This window comes from Denticeps clupeoides, chromosome 10 (assembly GCF_900700375.1).
Source record: "Denticeps clupeoides chromosome 10, fDenClu1.1, whole genome shotgun sequence".
NCBI lineage: Eukaryota > Metazoa > Chordata > Actinopteri > Clupeiformes > Denticipitidae > Denticeps > Denticeps clupeoides.
In genome coordinates this window covers 11,533,437-11,553,732 of record NC_041716.1, presented here as the reverse complement: position 1 = coordinate 11,553,732, position 20,296 = coordinate 11,533,437, and the positions used below count along the sequence as shown (strand labels likewise).

At 42.5% G+C, this 20,296-nt stretch overlaps 1 protein-coding gene across 1 annotated transcript in view; it reads left to right on the top strand.

The window, feature by feature from the left end:
• Nucleotides 1–20,296, top strand: part of LOC114797992 (cadherin-4-like) — a 285,019-nt gene that overhangs the window by 248,825 nt on the left and 15,898 nt on the right. Inside the window, exons 9-11 of the mRNA XM_028993348.1 lie at nucleotides 1,013–1,150; nucleotides 10,341–10,526; nucleotides 14,362–14,615. Of these exons, the coding sequence (XP_028849181.1) occupies nucleotides 1,013–1,150; nucleotides 10,341–10,526; nucleotides 14,362–14,615 (578 nt within the window). The remainder of the gene's footprint in view (nucleotides 1–1,012; nucleotides 1,151–10,340; nucleotides 10,527–14,361; nucleotides 14,616–20,296) is intronic.

Below are 20,296 nucleotides of genomic sequence, written 5' to 3'. Positions count from 1 at the left end.
TTTAAATAAAAACTCACTTGTGACTGTGTCGTCCTTACTCCAGGTGGTGTGACACTATATAAATTAAAATCCATCCCTCTGCACACACAGTGACAGAGTACTGTGTGTGTGTGTGTGTGTGTGTGTGTGTGCCGAATTGGAAAGATTGGTCTGTGAACAGGTGGGATGATGTTCTCTGTCGAATCATCCGGTGGCGTCTTCTCTTTATTTGGGGACTAAATGTCAGAAGGGGCCCGGCGCACTTCTTTTCTGCTCCTTCACAGCCTCGTTAACAGCCATGCTCAACCTTTCTTGACAGCGCCGAGAAACTTTCTGCACAGCCAGGGAAAAGAAAGTGGGAACTTTTTTTTCTCTTCCTCTGCCTCTCCGGGAGGTGTTTTCTGTGTGAAGAAACTAAGTAACGCTTGTTCACTCTCCATAATACTGCCAATGGAGTGTTTCTTTTAAAAGTGCCACAGCCCTATTAAAGTGAGTGATGACGCCGCCGGCTGAGAAACCACAGAGTCGAGACAGTTAGGGTGTAATAAATGGACCCACTTGCTCATAATGTATCCTGGCAAGCTGCACACACACTTGCATAAACACACACATGCAGACATAGAAAAAGATATATGTACTGTACATAAATACATTTCTGCCTAAAAGCAATATCATGTACTTAAGTACCTCACAGCCTGTATTGGCCCAAATAAAAGATACATATGATATATAATGATTATTAAAAAGTAATGTCGTCTTACATTCTACAAAAAAGTCGATGCATAAATGAAATTAACTTGTTTCTTAATTATTAAAATACAGTATGCTTATGTATAGCTTTGAGTATAGAGCCCAGATTTGACATGACCACTGTTCTCCAGGTTTAGATCTGAGACCATTCGCTGACATTTAATCGAACCGCCACCCAGAAATATCCATCCTTTGGTCAATGAAGGGATGCATGGCAACAGCATGCATCTTCATGGGTTCAGACTGGACTGATTGGTTCTCTTTCTCCTGTGTGTCTCTACAGAAGGTATCCCAATACACACTCATCGTCCAGGCAACGGACATGGAGGGCGTTCAGAGCTACGGACTGTCCAACACAGCTACGGCCATCATTACTGTCATTGACATAAATGACAACCCGCCAGAGCTAACGGACACCACGGTGAGAGGCGCTTATTATACCATAAATCTTAAGAAAATATTAATGATTAACTGGTACAATTATAATAATTTAATCTCAAGTGTGCTCCCCTTATTATTTTTTAGTATCTACTCCTTCCAGTGGGTTGTCTTTACACTAATGCCAATTATTACTGCTGTCATTTTCATTAAATCATGGGTGAGTGTGTCCAGAGAGAGCGGGCCACAGCTTATTTTTGCACATTTTAGTAGGTTAAGAGTTCAAATTGCAGTCAGAGCTGCATGCTTCATATACAACAAGTTTTTCAGGGTTCAGTAAAATAAGACAGGAACATTTCAAACTGAAAAGGGGAAGAATGTGAGAACGAGGATAGCTGCTCGAAACATCTCTCTGACAACTTGCCCTGCAGTCTTCAGAAACCCCTAGCCTTCTGCTGGTCCTTCTGTCTCAGTGAGTATAAAAGTACCACACAAACACATGAATACACTTTTTTGTTGAAAGTGAGAATGTTTGATAGACCCTGTGTAGAATTAGGTGACAAATATATATTTTACGATTTCGAATTTCCTCCACGCACACTTGTCATCTAACACACCACCGTGTTCCATCCCATCGCCAGCAGGGATTGTTGCCACAGTGTGGGGCAATAACAGAAGACAGGACTCCCAAGGAGTGTGTGGGGAGGGCCAAGAAACAGATCCATCACACACACACACACACACACACACACACACACACACAGAATGAGGTCAGGATCTCAACACCAGTCTCCGCCTACACAAGTTCAGAATGGCTTAACAATTCATCAATGATTCTAACAACGATTCTAAAGATAAAGATGTGATTAAAGGTCATGCTCATCTTCACAACTCTCTGCTTAATGAGGAAAATTGAAAGAAATAAGGATAGACGAGAAGACATGAAGGGGCAGGTGATCATGATCATGCTACAGAGATAAATTCTAAATCTTGTAAATATTATAGTTTAGATGGTGTGTTTCCCAATAGGGAAACAGAGAAGCGTTTACATCCCACTTGAACAACAATGTCTTGTTTTCTGATGAAGGTAATATGGTTTATTAATATGGCCTTCATGCCTCTGATCCACCAGTAACTGTGCAGCTGCCTGAGCTTTCACTGATCGCTGTATCACAATGACCAGAACACACAGGGCCATTTCACAATCTGCCTTGCTTTACATTTAAATAAACATGAAATAGTTTTTTTTTCAACATTTGCTGATGATTTAGGTGCTGTGAAGAGGGCCATTTTTAATGCTTTACAGTGCACAATTTTTAAAGATGTACTAAGATTATTGCAAAAGGGTTTCCTAATAATCAATTAACCTTTAAAATGACAGATTTGTATTAGTGAACATAGTATTACCCTCGAACTGAAGACTTGTAGAGCTCCTCTCTACAGAGATTCCATTCATTAACCACCATAAAAAAAGATACATTCTTTCCAGACTTTGTTAATTTTGCTTTAATTGACAAAAACAATGACATTTCTGAATGACCGTGAACTTCTGAACAGTTATGTATTGAATCTACATGGCTGCTCTTGCAGGTGGAGTTTATTAATGGGGAGAGGCTTATGACCCTGACATCGGGTTGTGGTTTGATAACAATGGTAGAAATTGTTTGATAACAATGGTAGAAATTGTTTGATAACAATGTAAGAAATTGTTTGATAACAATGTAAGAAATTGTTTGATAACAATGGTAGAAATTGTGCAAATCAACCTGCAGTTAGCCGGGTCGTAGCATCAAAACTACATCCTCGTACGCCCTACCTCCATCCTGGCTGAGTCAGAGTTCATAAGCATCTAGGGCTGCACAATGAACGTTAATCATAAGCGCAGCTCTCACATGTTAATTGGTGTAGACAACAATTATTACCACAATTAAATGACAAAAGACTGTGCGACAGAACGATTTGGGTTTGATTGGAGAGAGTCTCACGTACAGTTAAAATGTTGTTTAATTAAAATTAGTTTTAGTTGTGGCAAAGTGCTTTATTTTATTAAATATGCACAAAAAGAAATCAAGAGAAAGACAAATGTGTGTAGGAGACAGGAGAAGAGGCACATTTCATTGTTTTGTGGGGGACCTGCCCCCAGAAATACAGTCTTTATTAAGACATCACCCTCCATCTCCTTGTTCTCCTGCTCCGGGGGCTGGTGCCGTTGTACCGGGGGACACGCCTACACACGGTGAGTCAGGTCGTTAGCATTAGTGCTAGAATGGAGTACTGTAGGACCGAAGGGTGGCGGTGCTACAGAGAGGCCGGGTGGCAGCTGGCACAGAGCGTGCCCACATGCTGATGCCACTTCTCCGCCATGCCAGCGCAGGCTGCGCCTACTGACAGCCCATCAATACAGCACCGCTGCGCTGCCCTGCGGCTCTGACCTTTCTGCACCACCCAGCCGTTAGAACAGCATCACATGAACAACTCTCAGTGTGGCATCCCCTTCTCTCCCTGCTCTCGCTCTTTCACTTTCACACAGGCGTCACCACCGTGAGCCTATTCAGCATTTACAGCAGCCGGAACAGGCACGTTCTGATAAAGAGAACGTTCCAGAACAGCCATTTTACATACATTTAAGATAATTTCACATCAAATGAATGACTGGGTATTCGTAGGCTGAGATACAGACAACAGTAAGAAATGGTTTCAAGCAGAAACTCTGGACATATTGAAAAATAGGTCAGTCAGTCAGATAACAACTTCAGTCAAAAAAGTACATTTGGATTTGGAAAAAATTGACCGTAACACTATAACTTTGCTTATTTGTAAAACCTGAAGACATTAGTGAATGCACTCCTTGTGTGCTGCATCATTTACAGTGCCACACAGTAAAGATTTTTCCTTTTGCATTTTTGCTTTTGCATTTTGCAAGGAAAAGCTATCGCTTGAGACCATTACTGCTGATTGCAAGGTTTACAATTTCACAAAAAATGCCTCGAACTGTAACATCAAAAGAACCTTGCAATCACACAGGCCTGAAATATGTGAAGTTTGTTGAAATAAGCAATGCTACCAGCTGGGCATGTTTTTGTGCTGGGAATGGTTCTGAGTTGGTTAGGAGGCCAGTGCAGGACATGAAAACTGAAAGACGAATAAAATAATTTGTTTTCCTATGATGAGCTGCAGCTCTTTTCACATGGCCAGCAGGCTGAGACGGTCCCCGGCTTCTCTGGCCAGTCTGCTGCTCTCTCACACGCCACTATCAAAAATATAAAGGATCATGTTTCTCTTTTTAGTTTTAACTTTTGACTTTGGCTAATGAGATGAGGTTTAGGGCTATGCTCAAGTTTGAGTTTAGAAAGCTTAATTAGCTAGTTTTGGAAAATGGGTAAAATTAAAGGTGTTACATACATTTACATTTTAGGTTCAGTAGTTACAAGGACAGTCCCCCTGGAGCATCTCAGGGTTAAGGGTCTTGCTCAGGGACACGGTGGTAGTAGGTGGGGTTTTATGCTTGGTCTTTCCCACTAGGCTACTACCACCCTACTATATAGTACTATATAGCACCACAAACAAATGTGTGTAAATGAGAGGTTGTGTTTGTGTATGTGTGTGTACGTGCTTGCCCCATCCCTGAGCACTGTTAATCTGCTGATGAAGATGATTCAGCATGTCCCTGTTGAAGCAGTCAGTTGGTGATTGGTCAGGATCAGAGGTGGGGTGGGGGGTGAGCATGATATCCAAACAGCCAGCGAGGGGTGAACAGTTTCGCATGCCCATCATTAACTGCAGAAGCTGAGCATGTGTTTGTCTCTGGTCTCTTTTTTTCCCCAAGTGGTCAATTCGACCTTTTGTTGGTGGAAAATTATTATAATGTTTACAGATAAAATGCATTTAGTTATTAGTTTAAAACATAATCATTGTTTTAATTGATCTGGCTCTTGACCAGTAGGAGGCAGGTCTCGTGCACTCACTTCCCATAACCTCTTAGTCCTGTTACTCAGGGCTGCGGCTGCCAGAGCCCATCCTGGGACACTGGGTGCAACGGTGGACCAGCCCACCACAGTCAGTACAGACTCCCACCTCTTGGAGGGATAAATGCAGAGGACAAATTTTGTTGTGTGCACTGTCTGCTGTGCTCAGTGTATCACAATGACAAAAACAGTAATTGTGACACTAACACGTTCACACATAACACTCTGAATTCAGGAACCCAAAGATGATACGTTATACCTGTTGCCAGATTTAAGTTCAGGAAATTGGCATTTGTCAATTTTTTGCACTTGTTTCCCGTCTTGAAGAATATCTTCTTGGAAGGCAAGATGTGAAGAAATGAGGCTCAATTATTGTACATCACTGCTGTTGAACTCGATTAACAAGCTTTAATTGAATTTTGTATGCCTTTTGAGCAAGATCCAGAGAAGCTTCTCATGACATTTAGCTGTTCTGGAAATGATCAGTTTTGTTTATATTTCCCCCATTTTTGTCTGTTTTGCCCACATCATTTATCATTCTTTTTTTATGAGTCTCTTCTCTTGGCCACACTGGACATGTGAGGAGAAGATGCAGGAGATCAGATTGAGTTTGGTAAATTATTCAGTGATGTTAGCTAATCTCCCATGAAAGAGAGGCGAGGCGAGACCTGTCTCTCTCGTTCTCTCTCTCTCCCTCTCTCTCTCTGTCACTCACTCGCTCACTCAGCAGGAGAGGAACTGGATATGAGAGGAAGGTCACCGGTTGAAACTCACCACCACACATTGATTTCTTTTTCCTGTTCAGACGCACTGCGTGAGGATTCTGGGAAGGGCTGCGGAAGGCGGCGTCATTGGCATTTCAGCCATTCTTTCTTTTCCATGAGAAATTTATGCCTTTCAACCAATGTGGCCTCAGGCTGAGAGAGCACTTTCCGAATGACTGTGTGCTCGTGAGCAATTCATTTCCCTTTTGATGTTCATCTGTGCAATAATGTACATTTCATTTGACTTTCACATGGTTTTTTAATGGCCTTCAAAGACGCTAATATTGCCAGTAATGGTGACGAGTCTCCCATTTCCTTGTCCGTAAACCCAGCAGTGTCTCCTTCACCCTCTCCACTTCTGCTGCTTGCTGCGCTGAAACGTGCTGCTTAAAAGCCATTTTGTTTATGGCTCAGCCCTCTGCTCAAACACAGTTTGTCTGTAGCAAACCCCCCCTGAATTCGCCTTTGTTTCTGGAACAGAAAGTTATAGGTTGTTGTGGTTCCCTTTAATGCTGCCGTTTAATATTTTATTAGACCTATCAGTGGGTGCCCTATTTTTCAAAAAGCCATGTGTGTGTGTGTGTGTGGTGAGATAGGGAGGCAGTAGAGAGTGAATATGATGGAAGTCAGAGGAAAAAGACAATAAACTGTAGATTGGTCCAAAAATAAAAACAAAATGTTAAATGGGACATGAACAGAAAATACTTCTCTCACCTGATAATGAACGACAATAGCAGCCACGATAAATGCCACATCACCACAGGAACAGACTGTAATGTTCTGTTTTTTAATGTTGCTGATGTTGGAGTGTGGAAATGCACCAAGCGGGCTTTAGAATGCACCAAATGCGCCATTTCAGTGACTTTTCTACACATAGTTTTTATTTACTTAAGTGTGGAGGAAAAATAATATAGTTTCTTCTCTAGCACATCCCAAAGATTCTCAACAGGATATGGTTTGGACTCTGTAGTTGCCAGTCCATGTGTGAAAATGACGTTTTATGCACCCTGAACCACAACTTGAGCCCAATGAATCCTGGCACATCCTGGAATATGCCCGTGCCATCGGGGAGGAAGAAATTCACTGATGGAATAACCAGCTACATGCTTCACCAGTTAGGGTCAAATAACTCGTCGCCAGTGGAAACATAATCTTCCAGTGGGAGTACCCACCTATTCATTTTTATTTTTTGGACAGGCAGTATAGCATGAAGATGCAGACTCATAACACACGTACACAAACTATGGTTTATTTCAGGAGCACCTGTGTGAAGAGTAGTTCAGCTGATCTACTTCTCTTCCTAGAAATGCTCTTAGATGACAACAGACAAAGAGATTTTTGGACTCAGATCTATTTAAAGAACACAGCACAATGTCATGTGTTGAAAACGGGAGCGCTTTGTCCTGGAAACACCAATTTCATCACAGCTTATCAAGCGTATTTGTCATGACACCAAGGAAAGGGAGGATCCAGGTGCAGCAAAAAACAGTTTATTGTAATATAGGACAAACACATAGGATTCTGCTTTGGAGGAAGGGGTGAGTAAACGAGGAAAGGAAAGGCTTACTCACACCAGGACCACACACACACACACTCTGCGATCTCGCACCCACACACGGCACTTACACATTTCCCTGCCAACCTGCTGGAGCGGCCCGCTCGGGGTTCTCCCTGCGGCCGCGGCGGCCCAGATACCGCACACACAGACGCATCACAACTCTCTCCCATAACACTCACACACACCAGACAGACTGGACGCAAGACCAGACTGTTGCTCGTTGTGGGTACCTCTCTGTTTAAGGGGGTGTCATTCATGATGGTTCTGTTCTGAAAAATATATTGAGACGTTCTGTATACAAAAACGAAATGTTGTAGTTTAGATTTGGGCGAAGAGATTGAGCTACTGGCCTTGTGAGCGCTGAGCTGGTGTTGGGTTTGTTTTTATTTGATTTTTTTCCAGCTTGTGTGTGTCTGCGTGCGTTAAATAGAGATTATGGGTGTCCTCTGCAGAAAAAATGCTTTTCCTAAAGGAGCATGACAGACCCTCTCCATGCCTCTGACCCATGGAGAAGCTGCTTCAGTGGGCAGAGATGTGTTCCTCTCAGCTGGGCCTGATTCACCACAGCTCTCTGTCCCCCAAATCCCCTTACAACACACCCGCACACAGCTCTGACACACCCTGAGTGTGTATGTGGGTTTTTTTTGGCCTCACACCTTGTCCCCTGTATAGCAGACCGTCTTTGTGGGTATTTGTATGTGCACGCGTGTGTACTGCCTAATATCACAGACTAAATAATGCGGCAGACAATGATTTAGCATCTGCTTTGTTTGAACTGATTCTTTGCTCTAATCGGCTATTTTGCCTTTTCTTTATTTATTTGTTTGTCTTTTAATAGTGAATGCCGGGGCCGTTCCCTTTGATAAGAAGCCCTGAGAAAACGCATTTAAGAGGATTGGTGTGTCTGCTGGAGCCAGTTCCCCATGGCAGTTTTGTGTCTGAACACAGCCGCCTCAGCCACACTCTCCATATCTACAGTTCCTTTTAACTGCAGTTCCAATAAAACACAGACCTAATCAATAAAATCCTGTAATTAAACTTAAATGAAACGCATGGCCTTAACTATATAAGCTACTCTCTTCCTTTCTCATGGTCTCCACAGCTACAGTTGCCATGCTAACAGACACAATAGCTATTGTGTTTCTTTTTCTATAAGTCCCCAAAATTACAGTGCTTATCACTAAAGTCATGATAATGAAATATTCTGTAACAGGCCTCCTTCTAATGCTTTAGGAATCAGCACCATAGACAACTCTCTTTTAATATTCTACCTAACTTTCACGGCGTAACGCCACAGAACAAATGGGAATGCGCTGTCGGCAGGGGATAACTACTGTCTCCATAGCCTGGCGTCAATTCACATAACTAGTTACACCAACTACTGTCTCCATAGCTGTGGTTCTCATAGGCTTGAAAAGACTAAACACCATAGCCGTAGTCTAATTTGTTCAATAAAACTGACTATCAATTTTAAAGCCTTAAATTATTGATAAATTATGTTAATTCTGAAGATATATGCACACAAATATACAGACATATTGCCTCATTTATACCATCCATAACACATCTCCTTACCGCTGTATGACAGTGTCTCAGTGTGTGGGGACACTGAGCGAAAAGGACAGGAGGAAAGAGAATGAGTGTCCACCTCGACTCCTCAGCCAAGCAATGCATTCTCCCACTTCACAGAAAGACAACAGACACAGTGTTCTCCAACCCCGCCCCATCCTCACCAGATTCACTGTGTTGCTTATCAGGACAAAGCACATGTGTTTTTCACTGTGAGAGAGGACATCTTAAACCCACTTAGATGGTCTTATTCTTCCGTTTAAATCTTCCCAAAAAAGCCCCTTTCTCACTGCCTCTCCCTTTTACCACAGTGTCTCGGAAGAAATGGAGATTACTCTGTTCATACTGGAGAAGAGAGCAATGTGGGAGAATTCAGTGGGACAAATATGGTTGATACACAACAGAATCTCCATGTTTAATTTGTTTACGGCTTACACTTGTCTCAATGCTGCAGGGGCAGGTATTGAATTACAGAGATAATTAAGCCATTACAGAAAACTGGAGATGTGTGAGTGTGTGTGTGTGTGTGTGTGTGTGTGTGTGTGTGTGTGTGTGTGTGTGTGTGTGTGTGTGTGTGTGTGTGTGTGCGTGTGTGTGTGTGTGTGTGGCATAATCCAGAGAAGGGCTTTCACTTCATATTGTGTCCCACTGTCCCCCTGCGGTCTCACATGAATCACATTGAGGAGTAATTGCAGGACTACATCCAGTTCATTCATTATCACCTCCAATTCCTGAACAAAATACACTCTCCTTGAATTGCAAAATGTTTAGCCAATTGTACAGGTTATCGTAATATTATTTTGTATCGTAAAATCATTTTTTAATAATTTTATAAATAGTTTAATTCACTCAATTGAAATGCATTTGTGCACTTTATATAAATGTTTGTAATTGCTCATTGGTGAAGGTGTGTTGGTGTTGAAAATGAACAAGTAATGGACATGGAATGGATCTCATCAAAATGTGAAGGCAGATCTTTGAAGTGGTCAATTTTCTAATTCCAGAGCTGTGTATGGATGTTTTTATGTCTATTTACTGAGCTGGATGTATGAGTGTAGTAAGTTAGATTGTCTAAAGGTTTAATAGGAGCTGTAGGACAGTATGAACAATACAAATTCAGGGATCATTCCCTTTTAATTCCATGTATTCCCAGGTAGATTGTCTTGGTTCATATTAGTCGTCTTGATCTGTGTTGCATTAGGCTGCTGTACAGACTTGTCATTTGTAAAAGTGCTATTCAATTAAAACTGGACTGAATTGAAAGGTTGTACTAATGGCCACTTCAGAACACAACTGACCTTTGCAGTAGGAGATTTATGGAAACTGAATGTAGCTTGTGATGAAAGAGCCAATTAGTATGTCTCTTGTCATCCACAGTTTTCTGGCGAGGTTCAAGAGAACAAGGTTGGTGTGGTCGTGGCTAATCTGACTGTACTGGACCGCGATCAGCCCCACACTCCAAACTGGAATGCTGTCTACAAGATCCTGAGCGGGGACTCCTTCAACCACTTCACCATACGCACCAACCCAGAGAACAACGATGGCATGGTCACTGTGGTCAAGGTAAATGCAGACTACACATATAAAACAATATGGCAATTATATCAGACGGATTTTACACTGGCCATTCTCTCACAAAACCCACCATATTCATCACCTTTTACTTTAAATTGATATATAAAATGTATGATACTAAATATATGATATAATAACATATAACAATGACTAATAATTAACTATTAATAAAAAATTAAACACCGGCCTATTCAAATAAATAATCAAATAATAATACAATTCAACAACAGATATAATTCTGACAAAGTATTATTGTACAATTGTGGCAAAATGGTCTTAACAGGCAGTAGAGTGTTTAAATCCAGTAATCCTTGTAAAGTAATGTTTGTAGTTCTTTCTTGGCTGTAAGCGTTAATCTTCAGATTTTAATCAGCAGTAGCATTGCTAATCAGTAGCAATACAAAGTGATTGATAAATTAATGGTAATGACTGGGTCTGTGCTGCCTACAAACACCCTCTTCTACCCTCGGATCATGGACAGATTAATCTACAGCTCAGTACACGCTTACTCTTACCTCGCTCCACAATGAAGGCGAAAGCCACGCTACAAATTAAATATTGATTTCTCAATTAAGTCCATGTTCGTTTTTATGCACCCGTAATGTTTTACTTTGTGTAATAAATGGGTGCAGCTCTGAAACAAACAAAACACTCGGATAAAATCTTACCATGCTCATGGATAGCATCTAAAGGATATGAGCAATTTTTCTTGAAGTAACACATTGAATTTATTATAAGAAACCGAGGATGACTTCTCAACGATGCCAACGTAGAGCAATCTGCTGAGGGTCATAGAAATAATTATACATTTTGAGCAGGTGTGCCAATAAACAAAGTATAAAAAAATAGACGGAAAATAAATATGTCAATTCACCTACAGGGTTTATAACATAAAATGTTATAAATGTCATTTAGCTTTATCACAAAATGGCTCTTCTTTTAATTTGGGATGCCTAGAATGGCCGCCTGGATCATTCCATGGGAGTTTATACCTAAGATTGTTGATGTAGTAATGCATTGATTTTTTTCATCTTTGCAATGTGATTACATCCTTGCATGTGCAAAATATGGTGCTGATGCAATAACCTGTACAGTCCTAATATGAATGCATGAACCTGAAGCACTTTAACTATTTGCATAACGTTTACTGAAACACTTTAGCACCTTTACTTCACGTATTGGATTTTTTTTATTCCTGACACACACTTGCACGTTGGAGAATCAAACACCCACCTCATCCTGTAAAAGGAAAGAAATAAGCAATGTGGGAATGCTGTGTTCCCATTGAGGTAACATTTTGAAATAGCAGCAGCGACTGGCTTATTCCCCCGACGCAGAAGGGCCACCGCCAGCCGAGCTCTGGCATTTCCACCCTTCTGTTCATTATCTTTAGATGGCTGTTCCTCTGTAATCCACCCGTCTCCTCCTCCTACGTGTGCATGAGCGAGGCCAGGCCAGGCCGCTGCAGTGAAACAACCTCAGGGAGCGCAAGAAGAAGCTGTGAAATAAAACACAGCAGCTCCCCCGGGGGAAATTGACTGCCCTGTTTAGTGCAAATGAATAAATAGATAAATGAATAAATAGAAAGAAAGAAATAAACACACAGCTAGAGGCTGAATGGGAGGCACACGGGCCAAAGTCTTTCTTTGTCTGTTTCTTCATCAGTCACAGGGAGCTGTGTGTGTGTGTGTGTGTGTGTGTGTGTGTGTGAATCTCATTTCAGATTTCGCTACACACACACCTTACTGTCTTTTCCATGCCTGTGTACATTGTAAACACCACTTTGTCTTGGTTGGGGTAGTAGTTATGGCAACCATCTTAAGCAAACTCCTCCAGCTTCTCCTGGGAGATCGCCAGGTCAGTGGGTGGGTGTGTTCTTCATGGAGCTCCAGTGGCAACACCACCAGGGATGTACACCCAGAGTGCACCTTTCTCGGATATCTAAGCCGCCTCCACTTGCTCCAACCAAAGCTGCTGGAGTCCTGCATGTAGAAAGTAAATTTCATTTGGCAAGTTCTTTTTGGCCACAGCATGACCACTGGCTCAGCAGCTCAGTCTTAAACCAAAACCTTTGAAAACAGTGGCTGCTTTACTGGAAGAGATGAAGGCAGCCCTTCTCCTCTTCATTTGATGTTCTTCAAGTCCTCATTTTCAGGCATCTGGTTTCCCCTCAATTGAAGTGGACGTGCTGCATTGGATAGATGAATACAGAGGCAAAATGGCTTGTTACTGCGGCCCATTCGGTCTTAAGAGCTCCCACTGAATCCCTCAGGGATGTCATCACAAGTCATCTCCAAGTCCTCAACACACACGTAGATGGGATCAGCAAAATCCCCTGCCCCTTCCAGTGCCTGGCCTGGGTGGATTTCTTTCCAGCAGCTTTGCAGAGGCCAGCTGCAGGACACTGGAGAGTCTGATTCCTCTCTTGGAAGTCTGGTACAGCGCCAGTGTAAAGGCACCGTAGTGCATGACCACTGTGAACCACGACAGCTGCATCAAGAGCTCTCAGCATCTGCTGAGGTGACAGTGTCTTACTAGCCACATGATCAGGTCTGAGCAGGTCATGCTAAGTCTTCTGGACAGGGAGTCTTTTTGTAGCTTATGGCAAGGATTCTGCACATCACTTTTATATGCAGTATTACGTTCATTTTACATGTAGCTCCCGTGCTTTCTATGTTGTGGAAACCAGGTCTGTACAAATTAATTTTTCAGACCAGTCTGGCAACATTCTTTTCCAGAGCCTTGTTGATGTTAATGGTGAACAGATGTTAATGCCAAGTTTAAAATGTTGGGATAACAGGAGTGTGAAGAGAAAAGAGATGGGAATGATAAATATTTTATAACATCATTTACACATACATTAAATATGACTGTTTTCAGCAACTCAGTTGATTGGATTCTGTATAATGAATAATAAAAGCAAAACTACTTATGATGGCTGTATATGGCGGCCTCCCCAACACAGGCCAGTGTTGCTTGGAGAAGGTTCTGGCCAAACCTGACAACATGATATTATTGACTTTATGATCAGGTTAAATCAATAGCATTTCAACAATACACTTTAAGTGGGTAATTTTTAAGTTTTTGATAGGGTATTTGCCAGATGTGTGGCCATTTTTAAAGGCTCTAAAATAAGCAGGTAATTAGGCTAGGCCAACTCAGCCTAACTATAGTCAATCAAGCTTCAAGACACCAAAAATAATCTAATGGAAATGATTCCAATGCTTTCATAAATGTAATAACCATTACATTAATAACCATTCATGTAATTTTACATCATCTGCAATGTAATGATGGACCTCAGCGTATATATAATGATAGTACATTTTTTGAATGGTGAGGTGTTAGGGTAGTATTCACTTTTTCCATGAAAACGTATTTTGCTGTATATTTTTAGATATCGCCCAGCAGCAAGGCCCTGCTGCTGGATGTGGGCTGTCTGGGTCAGAGATGGGCCTGAACTCATGAATTCATCTCTGGACTCATCTTCTCTACTGGTCTATTTTGCTTCTTTTCATCCCAATTTAATCTCCTGCCTCCCTGCATCCCCTTAACCTCCCTTCTCACCTTTCACTCTATCAAAGTTTCTCGTTCTCGTCTCCTTCTGTGCTGTAGCCTTGACTCACCTCGGCTCTGGATAATTATTTATTCACCAGTACATTCACTCTTCACCTGCCATTCACTCTGTCTGCAGCTACCCTTCCTGCTCTGTTCTTCGCTTCTTTGATTTCTGTCTGCAGAAACTTTTTTTCTGGAGCCTTCCGTAGACTAATTTGGCAGAGTTTTGATGTCCCTCTCTATCTCTCTCCCTTTCTATCTGCAGGCTGTGGATTATGAACAGAATCGGGCCTTCATGCTCAATGTGGCTGTGTACAACCAGGTCCCACTGGCCAACAACATCCCATCGTCCATGCAGCACACAGCGGGGGTGACCATCTCAGTGCAGGACGTCAATGAGCCGCCATACTTCCTCAACAGCCCCAAACTCATTCGCTTTCAGGAGGGTGTGCCTGCAGGAACCTCCATCGCCACCTTCCCAGCCAAAGATCCCGACATCTTCATGCAGCAAAGTATCAGGTACCATAGCCAGTAAAACATCACACAGGGTGCCAGACTATATAACTTGTGCAATGATTGGCAACTTGACTAGATATTTAGAGGTCTGGTTGCAGCCTGTGAGGGCAATAACTACTGATTTGCATCTGATTTTGATCAGCATCCTCAAAACTAGGTTTAAAATCATGTAGTCTGAAAAGTTGTACTGAGCTGAATGTTTGACAAACTAAATGTTAAACCTTCAGTCCAGGAGCAATGGTCTGGTTAGAAATCGGATAAAATTTGGATTGTCTGTAAAATTTTGTCAAAGTAAATAATTATTATTTAATGATTTCACAAATAAATTTAATTCAGTATCTAATTCAAGTATCTTGTGAACTCAACTGAAAATTAATCAAAATAAAAGCAAAAGGTCATTTTTAAATAGTCTGGTCTGTATTAAATAGCATATATAATATTTAATACGTGAGCAGCATTAGTGACACATGGCAGAAGGAGCCTATAATTGTGAAACAGAGTACAGCAATTTTATCTCGATTATGTCATTTTGGTAATCGTTGGAAGCTATAGTCATAATCAAAAAATATCAATTATACAAACATCATACAATTATACAGAAAACATGCATTATGATCAGACTTTCTTTCCAACCTTCATTATTGCTCACAATGATAACATTAATCGCATCTATTATATTCTAATGTGATTTGTCCGTTGACCAGACATCCATTCGTTCCCGCAGGCAAGTAAGGGGCTTGATTGTGCTGATGTGATAATGTGAGGGTTATACAGATGATTCACAGAGCAGATTCAAAAGTGAAACCAGTCTTGTTTCCCGTGTTGATGTCACCCTCTGGGCTTCTCTTTATTCACCGACCCCTGGCATTAGGAGCCCTTCAGCCCCATGCGGTCATCTCCTCTCACGTCTCTTTTTTCCTCCCTCCTGTCCATCATAACGCTGTTTATCCTCTACTGTCATTTTTTATTCAGGCTGTGACTTCTACAGCCCTCCTATATATTCCTTTCCTGCTGCATTTTCTGTCACAGCAGGTCCTCTCTGAACCTTCGCCTCACACCCACCCCCTTACACACACAGTCACACACATACACACACACACTTCGACTTCACTCGCTGCAGTTTTCTGAACTATTTATTTTACTTCTGCAGTTAACCTTGGTTTTCAGCTACCAGACAAACCGGGTGGCTTGTAAACGCAGGCAGGTTAATGGAGATCACCACCCCTTGAGTAATCAGCTCCCTCCTCTCTTTTTCAAACCTGGTAAAACATGGCTTTCTGAGCACTGCCGTGGCGATGGCAAGATGGGAGGCCCCTCTCTGCCTGGAGAGCGTCGCAGTGCTGGCTCACAGAGACAACCTTGAACACTGAGGCGGAGAGACCTGGGCTGGGACGGCTGCCTCCTTGCCCAGAACCGGTGGCCAAGGCTGGCACCGTGACTGACGACAGCCTGATTAGTCAAACGCTGATTCCGTTTTCTAATTAAATTATTCTTTTGGATGGAGCTGGGAAGGTCTCTGCGCTGCGTGTGTCTGTGTGTTTCGGCACATGTTCAAGTGGATTTATATTTCTGAGTGTTCAGGGCTTGTGTCTGTGTGTGTGTGTGTGTGTGTGTCTGTGTGTGTGTGTGTGCTTACGATTAGGTTCTGATTGGCACATTGATGTAGTTACACATTTATAATGCATTGTGCAGGTAATAAATTGTATATGTAAAAAATAGACCAAGTTCTATATTTGTATACATTTTCTTTACTTGTAACAATACACTTAAGTAATATAAACTATGCATATTATGATGTGAAAGTTAAGTGATTGTCATTGTGAAACACAGCACAGCACACGGTGACACAACAAAATGTGTCCTCTGCTTTTAACCATCACCCTTGGTGAGCAGTGGGCAGCTATGACAGGCACCCGGGGAGCAGCGTGTGGGGACGGTGCTTTTGCTCAGTGGCACCTTGATGGACCGGGATTCGAACCGGCAACCTTCTGATTACGGGGCCGCTTCCTTAAGCGCTAGGCCACCACTGCCCCACATTATATTGAGTCCTCAATGTGCGTGTCGGGGCAGTTCAGTATTACATGCAAGTCATTTTTTATTTTCCTCATAGGACACGCTATCTAAACACATTTAACAGTTAATTTCACAGCTAATGGGAGTAAATCGGGTACATTTACACAGACACCAGATGCGCTGTCTCTGTCCCCATCATGTAGATCTATTTCTCTAATCTGTTCTTAAATTCTGGCCTAAAGCCTCATTCTTTTACAACCACATCAGTAGGGTGTTTGTTGTCCAGAGTCTGTAAGGCAGTCTTATCTCATTGTACATTCATCTCATCTAATCTGACTGCTTCAAAGCACCACAAGATGCACCACCACCTTTAATGTTCATGTTTGGGGGAAAATGTGTTCATTACATTTTCTTACAAGAAGAAGCATCAAATGATTATAATAATTTAGCATTAAAATACATTTATTTTGGTGTTGTAGGAGTGAATCCACAGCTCTGGAAATATCAGCTGAACTGCAGTGTGCTGCTGTAGAACGAGTGTGTGTGTGTGTGTGTGTGTGTGTGTGTGTGCATGTAGTTTGGACTGCTAGTACAGCAGAGCTATCAAGCTCTTGAGATATTGGATCGATGTGGAAAGCTGTTGCAGAGTCTCTCTCTCCCTCTCCTTTTTGGGGATACATTACCCCGGCTATAGGTACTCCGAGTCCTTCAGCTTCTTATTGCCGTGGTGAGTGGCATGTGTGACCGCCTGACACTCCCTGTCCCCGTTGCCACCAACATATCGCCAGCAGCACAAGATTAAAAAGTTGTGCACATTTTGGGGAATAAGAGGACTTTTTTTGTGGCCCGTCATCAGTTGGAAGCGTGAACGTTTGTAAAATATACATGCGGCATGGCCAGCGTTGTGCATACTGGCCACTGGATCCTGCCAGGCACTCTGGGTAATCATTTATTCAGCCACGTCCAAACTCACATGGTCCCTCAACTGTATGTTGCTGACAGGTTCCCTGACTGAACCCTGCAGGCGAACTCATTCTCATTCTCTTCTTTCTCTCTTTTCTTACTTTCCCACCTTTTTTATTTCTCATATACTCTTTGTGTCTAAGTGGTTGAACAAAATCTCTGGACATGTGTTCATCTGTTTTTTTAGTGTTACTGTCTTTTTCTGCATTTCTAAGATGTTTACAATATTTACAATTTAGAGGTGCAGCACAGCTCATCAGTGCCCGTATTAAACCATTCGACCAGTCAGAAAACCACAATTCCACAGCAGATGAAGGATGCAGGAGTGCAGCGTATTCTTTCTTCGGCTCTGTATATCTGCAGACGCAGATAAAGAAAGGCAAGGTATGGTGACTGTGGGAATGACAAGCAGCACAAGGATCAGTTTGGAGATAAGCTCAGGCTAGATATACTGGATGATGTCCCTGATAACATGAAACGGGGTATAACGGCAGAGATGACAGCGACCGGAACACCGACCGCTGCTGTGAGGAGAAGATTTACTGTAACAAACGGTTACTCGTGACTGTTCATGTCAGATAGGGCCTTTATCGTGGACATTAGTTAACATTGTCATTTGGCTTTTTAGAAGTAAAACATTTTTTCCCAACAGAAAGCATGTGCACATGCTCTGGAGATCATTTTACGTGACAAGATATATTATCTCCATAAATAGACTGTACACCATGATCAAGCAGCATTCCAATCACGTGAAAGTGAAGTGACAGTCAATGTGAAACACAGCACATGGTGCACACAAGGAAATGTGTCCTTTACTTGGTGAGCAGTAGTCAGTGGACAGGCGCCAGTGGACTTTGCTCAGTGGCAATTTGGGATTCTAACCAGCAACCTTCTGATTATGAGTCCATTTCCTTACCTGCTAGGCCACCACTGCCCCCTAAAACCAAGGTGAACAGAGGAGGAAACCCAATTGGGTTGCCAGATTGGGTGGGTTTGGGCCCAATGTTTCAGAAAAAATGACTTTTCAAGGAGAGGCATTGAGAAACTAAGTTCTTGTTTAACTATGTTAAGCAGTAGCAGATATGTACAGTTAGTATCTGCAGTTTTGTGTCTGTTTTGTCACATTTTTGGACAATTGCAATATTTAACAGATATCTGGCAACAGAGCTTGCACTATTTTGCACATGTGGTGTCTTGAGATAGGGATATAAATCACCAAGAAGAAGGAAGTAGGGTGTGTGAGAGTTGTCAGTCATTAAAATTTTCATTAACGTTTGTTGTCTAAATGTCAGAAATAATAACACTCAAACACACCTCCTAGGTACTAGTAACTAACAAGCAGTCCTTTGTTATTTCCGCAAATCCTGATGAGACAATAGGTAACATGCCCTAACCAGTCTATCTAGCTCTCTAGCTATCTATCATTTTGTCGGTCTGCTCTGTCTCTCACTCCCTCAGTCTCTCTTTCACCTCTTCCTCTAGCTGCTCTCCAGCTATTTTGCCCCATCTGTCCTCCTTCAGGGGGAGCATGTTGGGTATTAATGAGGGAAACACACTCTCAGTGTGATTCCCCGAGCCGCAGCGTTTTGCTGCTCCTGCCAACAAAATGATTAGCTTCTGCCAAGGGACTGTTTGGTGATGGAGGGAGGTGGGGGTGGCTGGGGGCACGGGAAGGTGGAGCGGGCAGAGACGGGGCAGCCACGTGCCCGACGCAGCTCCACTGCGGGGGGGACACACGTGGTGGAATGCAAATGGCAGGCCGATGGCTTGGAAACGTCGCGTTACGAGCTGATTATTTGCCAACTGCGCGTCTCCGCGGGGCCGAGCGCGGCTCCTGATTGGAATTTAAAGTGATGGAGGCGCACGGAGCCGCAGCCCGCAGACAGGTAAACATGGCTTAGTAATACCTGTGTCTAATGAGCTGTCAGCCAGCAAATTAACTCCAACCCGGCGCACAGCCACCCGCAGGCCTGCCTGCATCTCCCACCGTCCGCCCAAGTGCACTTTCCCACCCCTTCCCCTGAATCACCCTCTCAGAGCAAGAGCGATGATGAAGGAGACCCTTCACAGCCCTGTTTGGTATGCTGATGCTGGCAATTAACTCTAGAAATTCACTGGAAATTTCTGGAAGTACTTATCGAGGCCTACTGGCTTGGGGTCAGTGTTTCTTTCGCTGTCTGTCTGATTATCCAGTAACACCTTTTTTTAAATTTTTCAGAAATGTTGGGAAAATAATATTTAAAAATATGTATTTTATTAGTATTATATCAAAATAGTGACATGTTTTGTTTTTTATTCTATTAGTATTTCCATCCTGTCCGGTCTGTAACTGCTGACTGTTGCTTTTTGAGTGATCTTTCACAAACAGAAAAATGTCAAGTTGTTATATTTGTGTTTATCAAATAGTGTGGGGAAAGCAGGATAACATTTTAATTAGCTTGTAATATTATTGCTGAATAAAAAGAGGAAAGGTGGAAAGTGAAAAATCACAGACTTCAATGGGGCAGTGGGTGGCCCTAGCGGTTAAGGAAGTGGACCCATAATAAGAAGGTTGCCGGTTCAAATCCCGATACGCCAAGGTGCCCCTGAGGTGTCACTGAGCAAAGCACCGTCCCCACACACTGCTCCCCGGGCGCCTGTCATGGCCGCCCACTGCTCACCAAGGATGATGGTTAAAAGCAGAGGACACATTTCGTTGTGTCACCGTG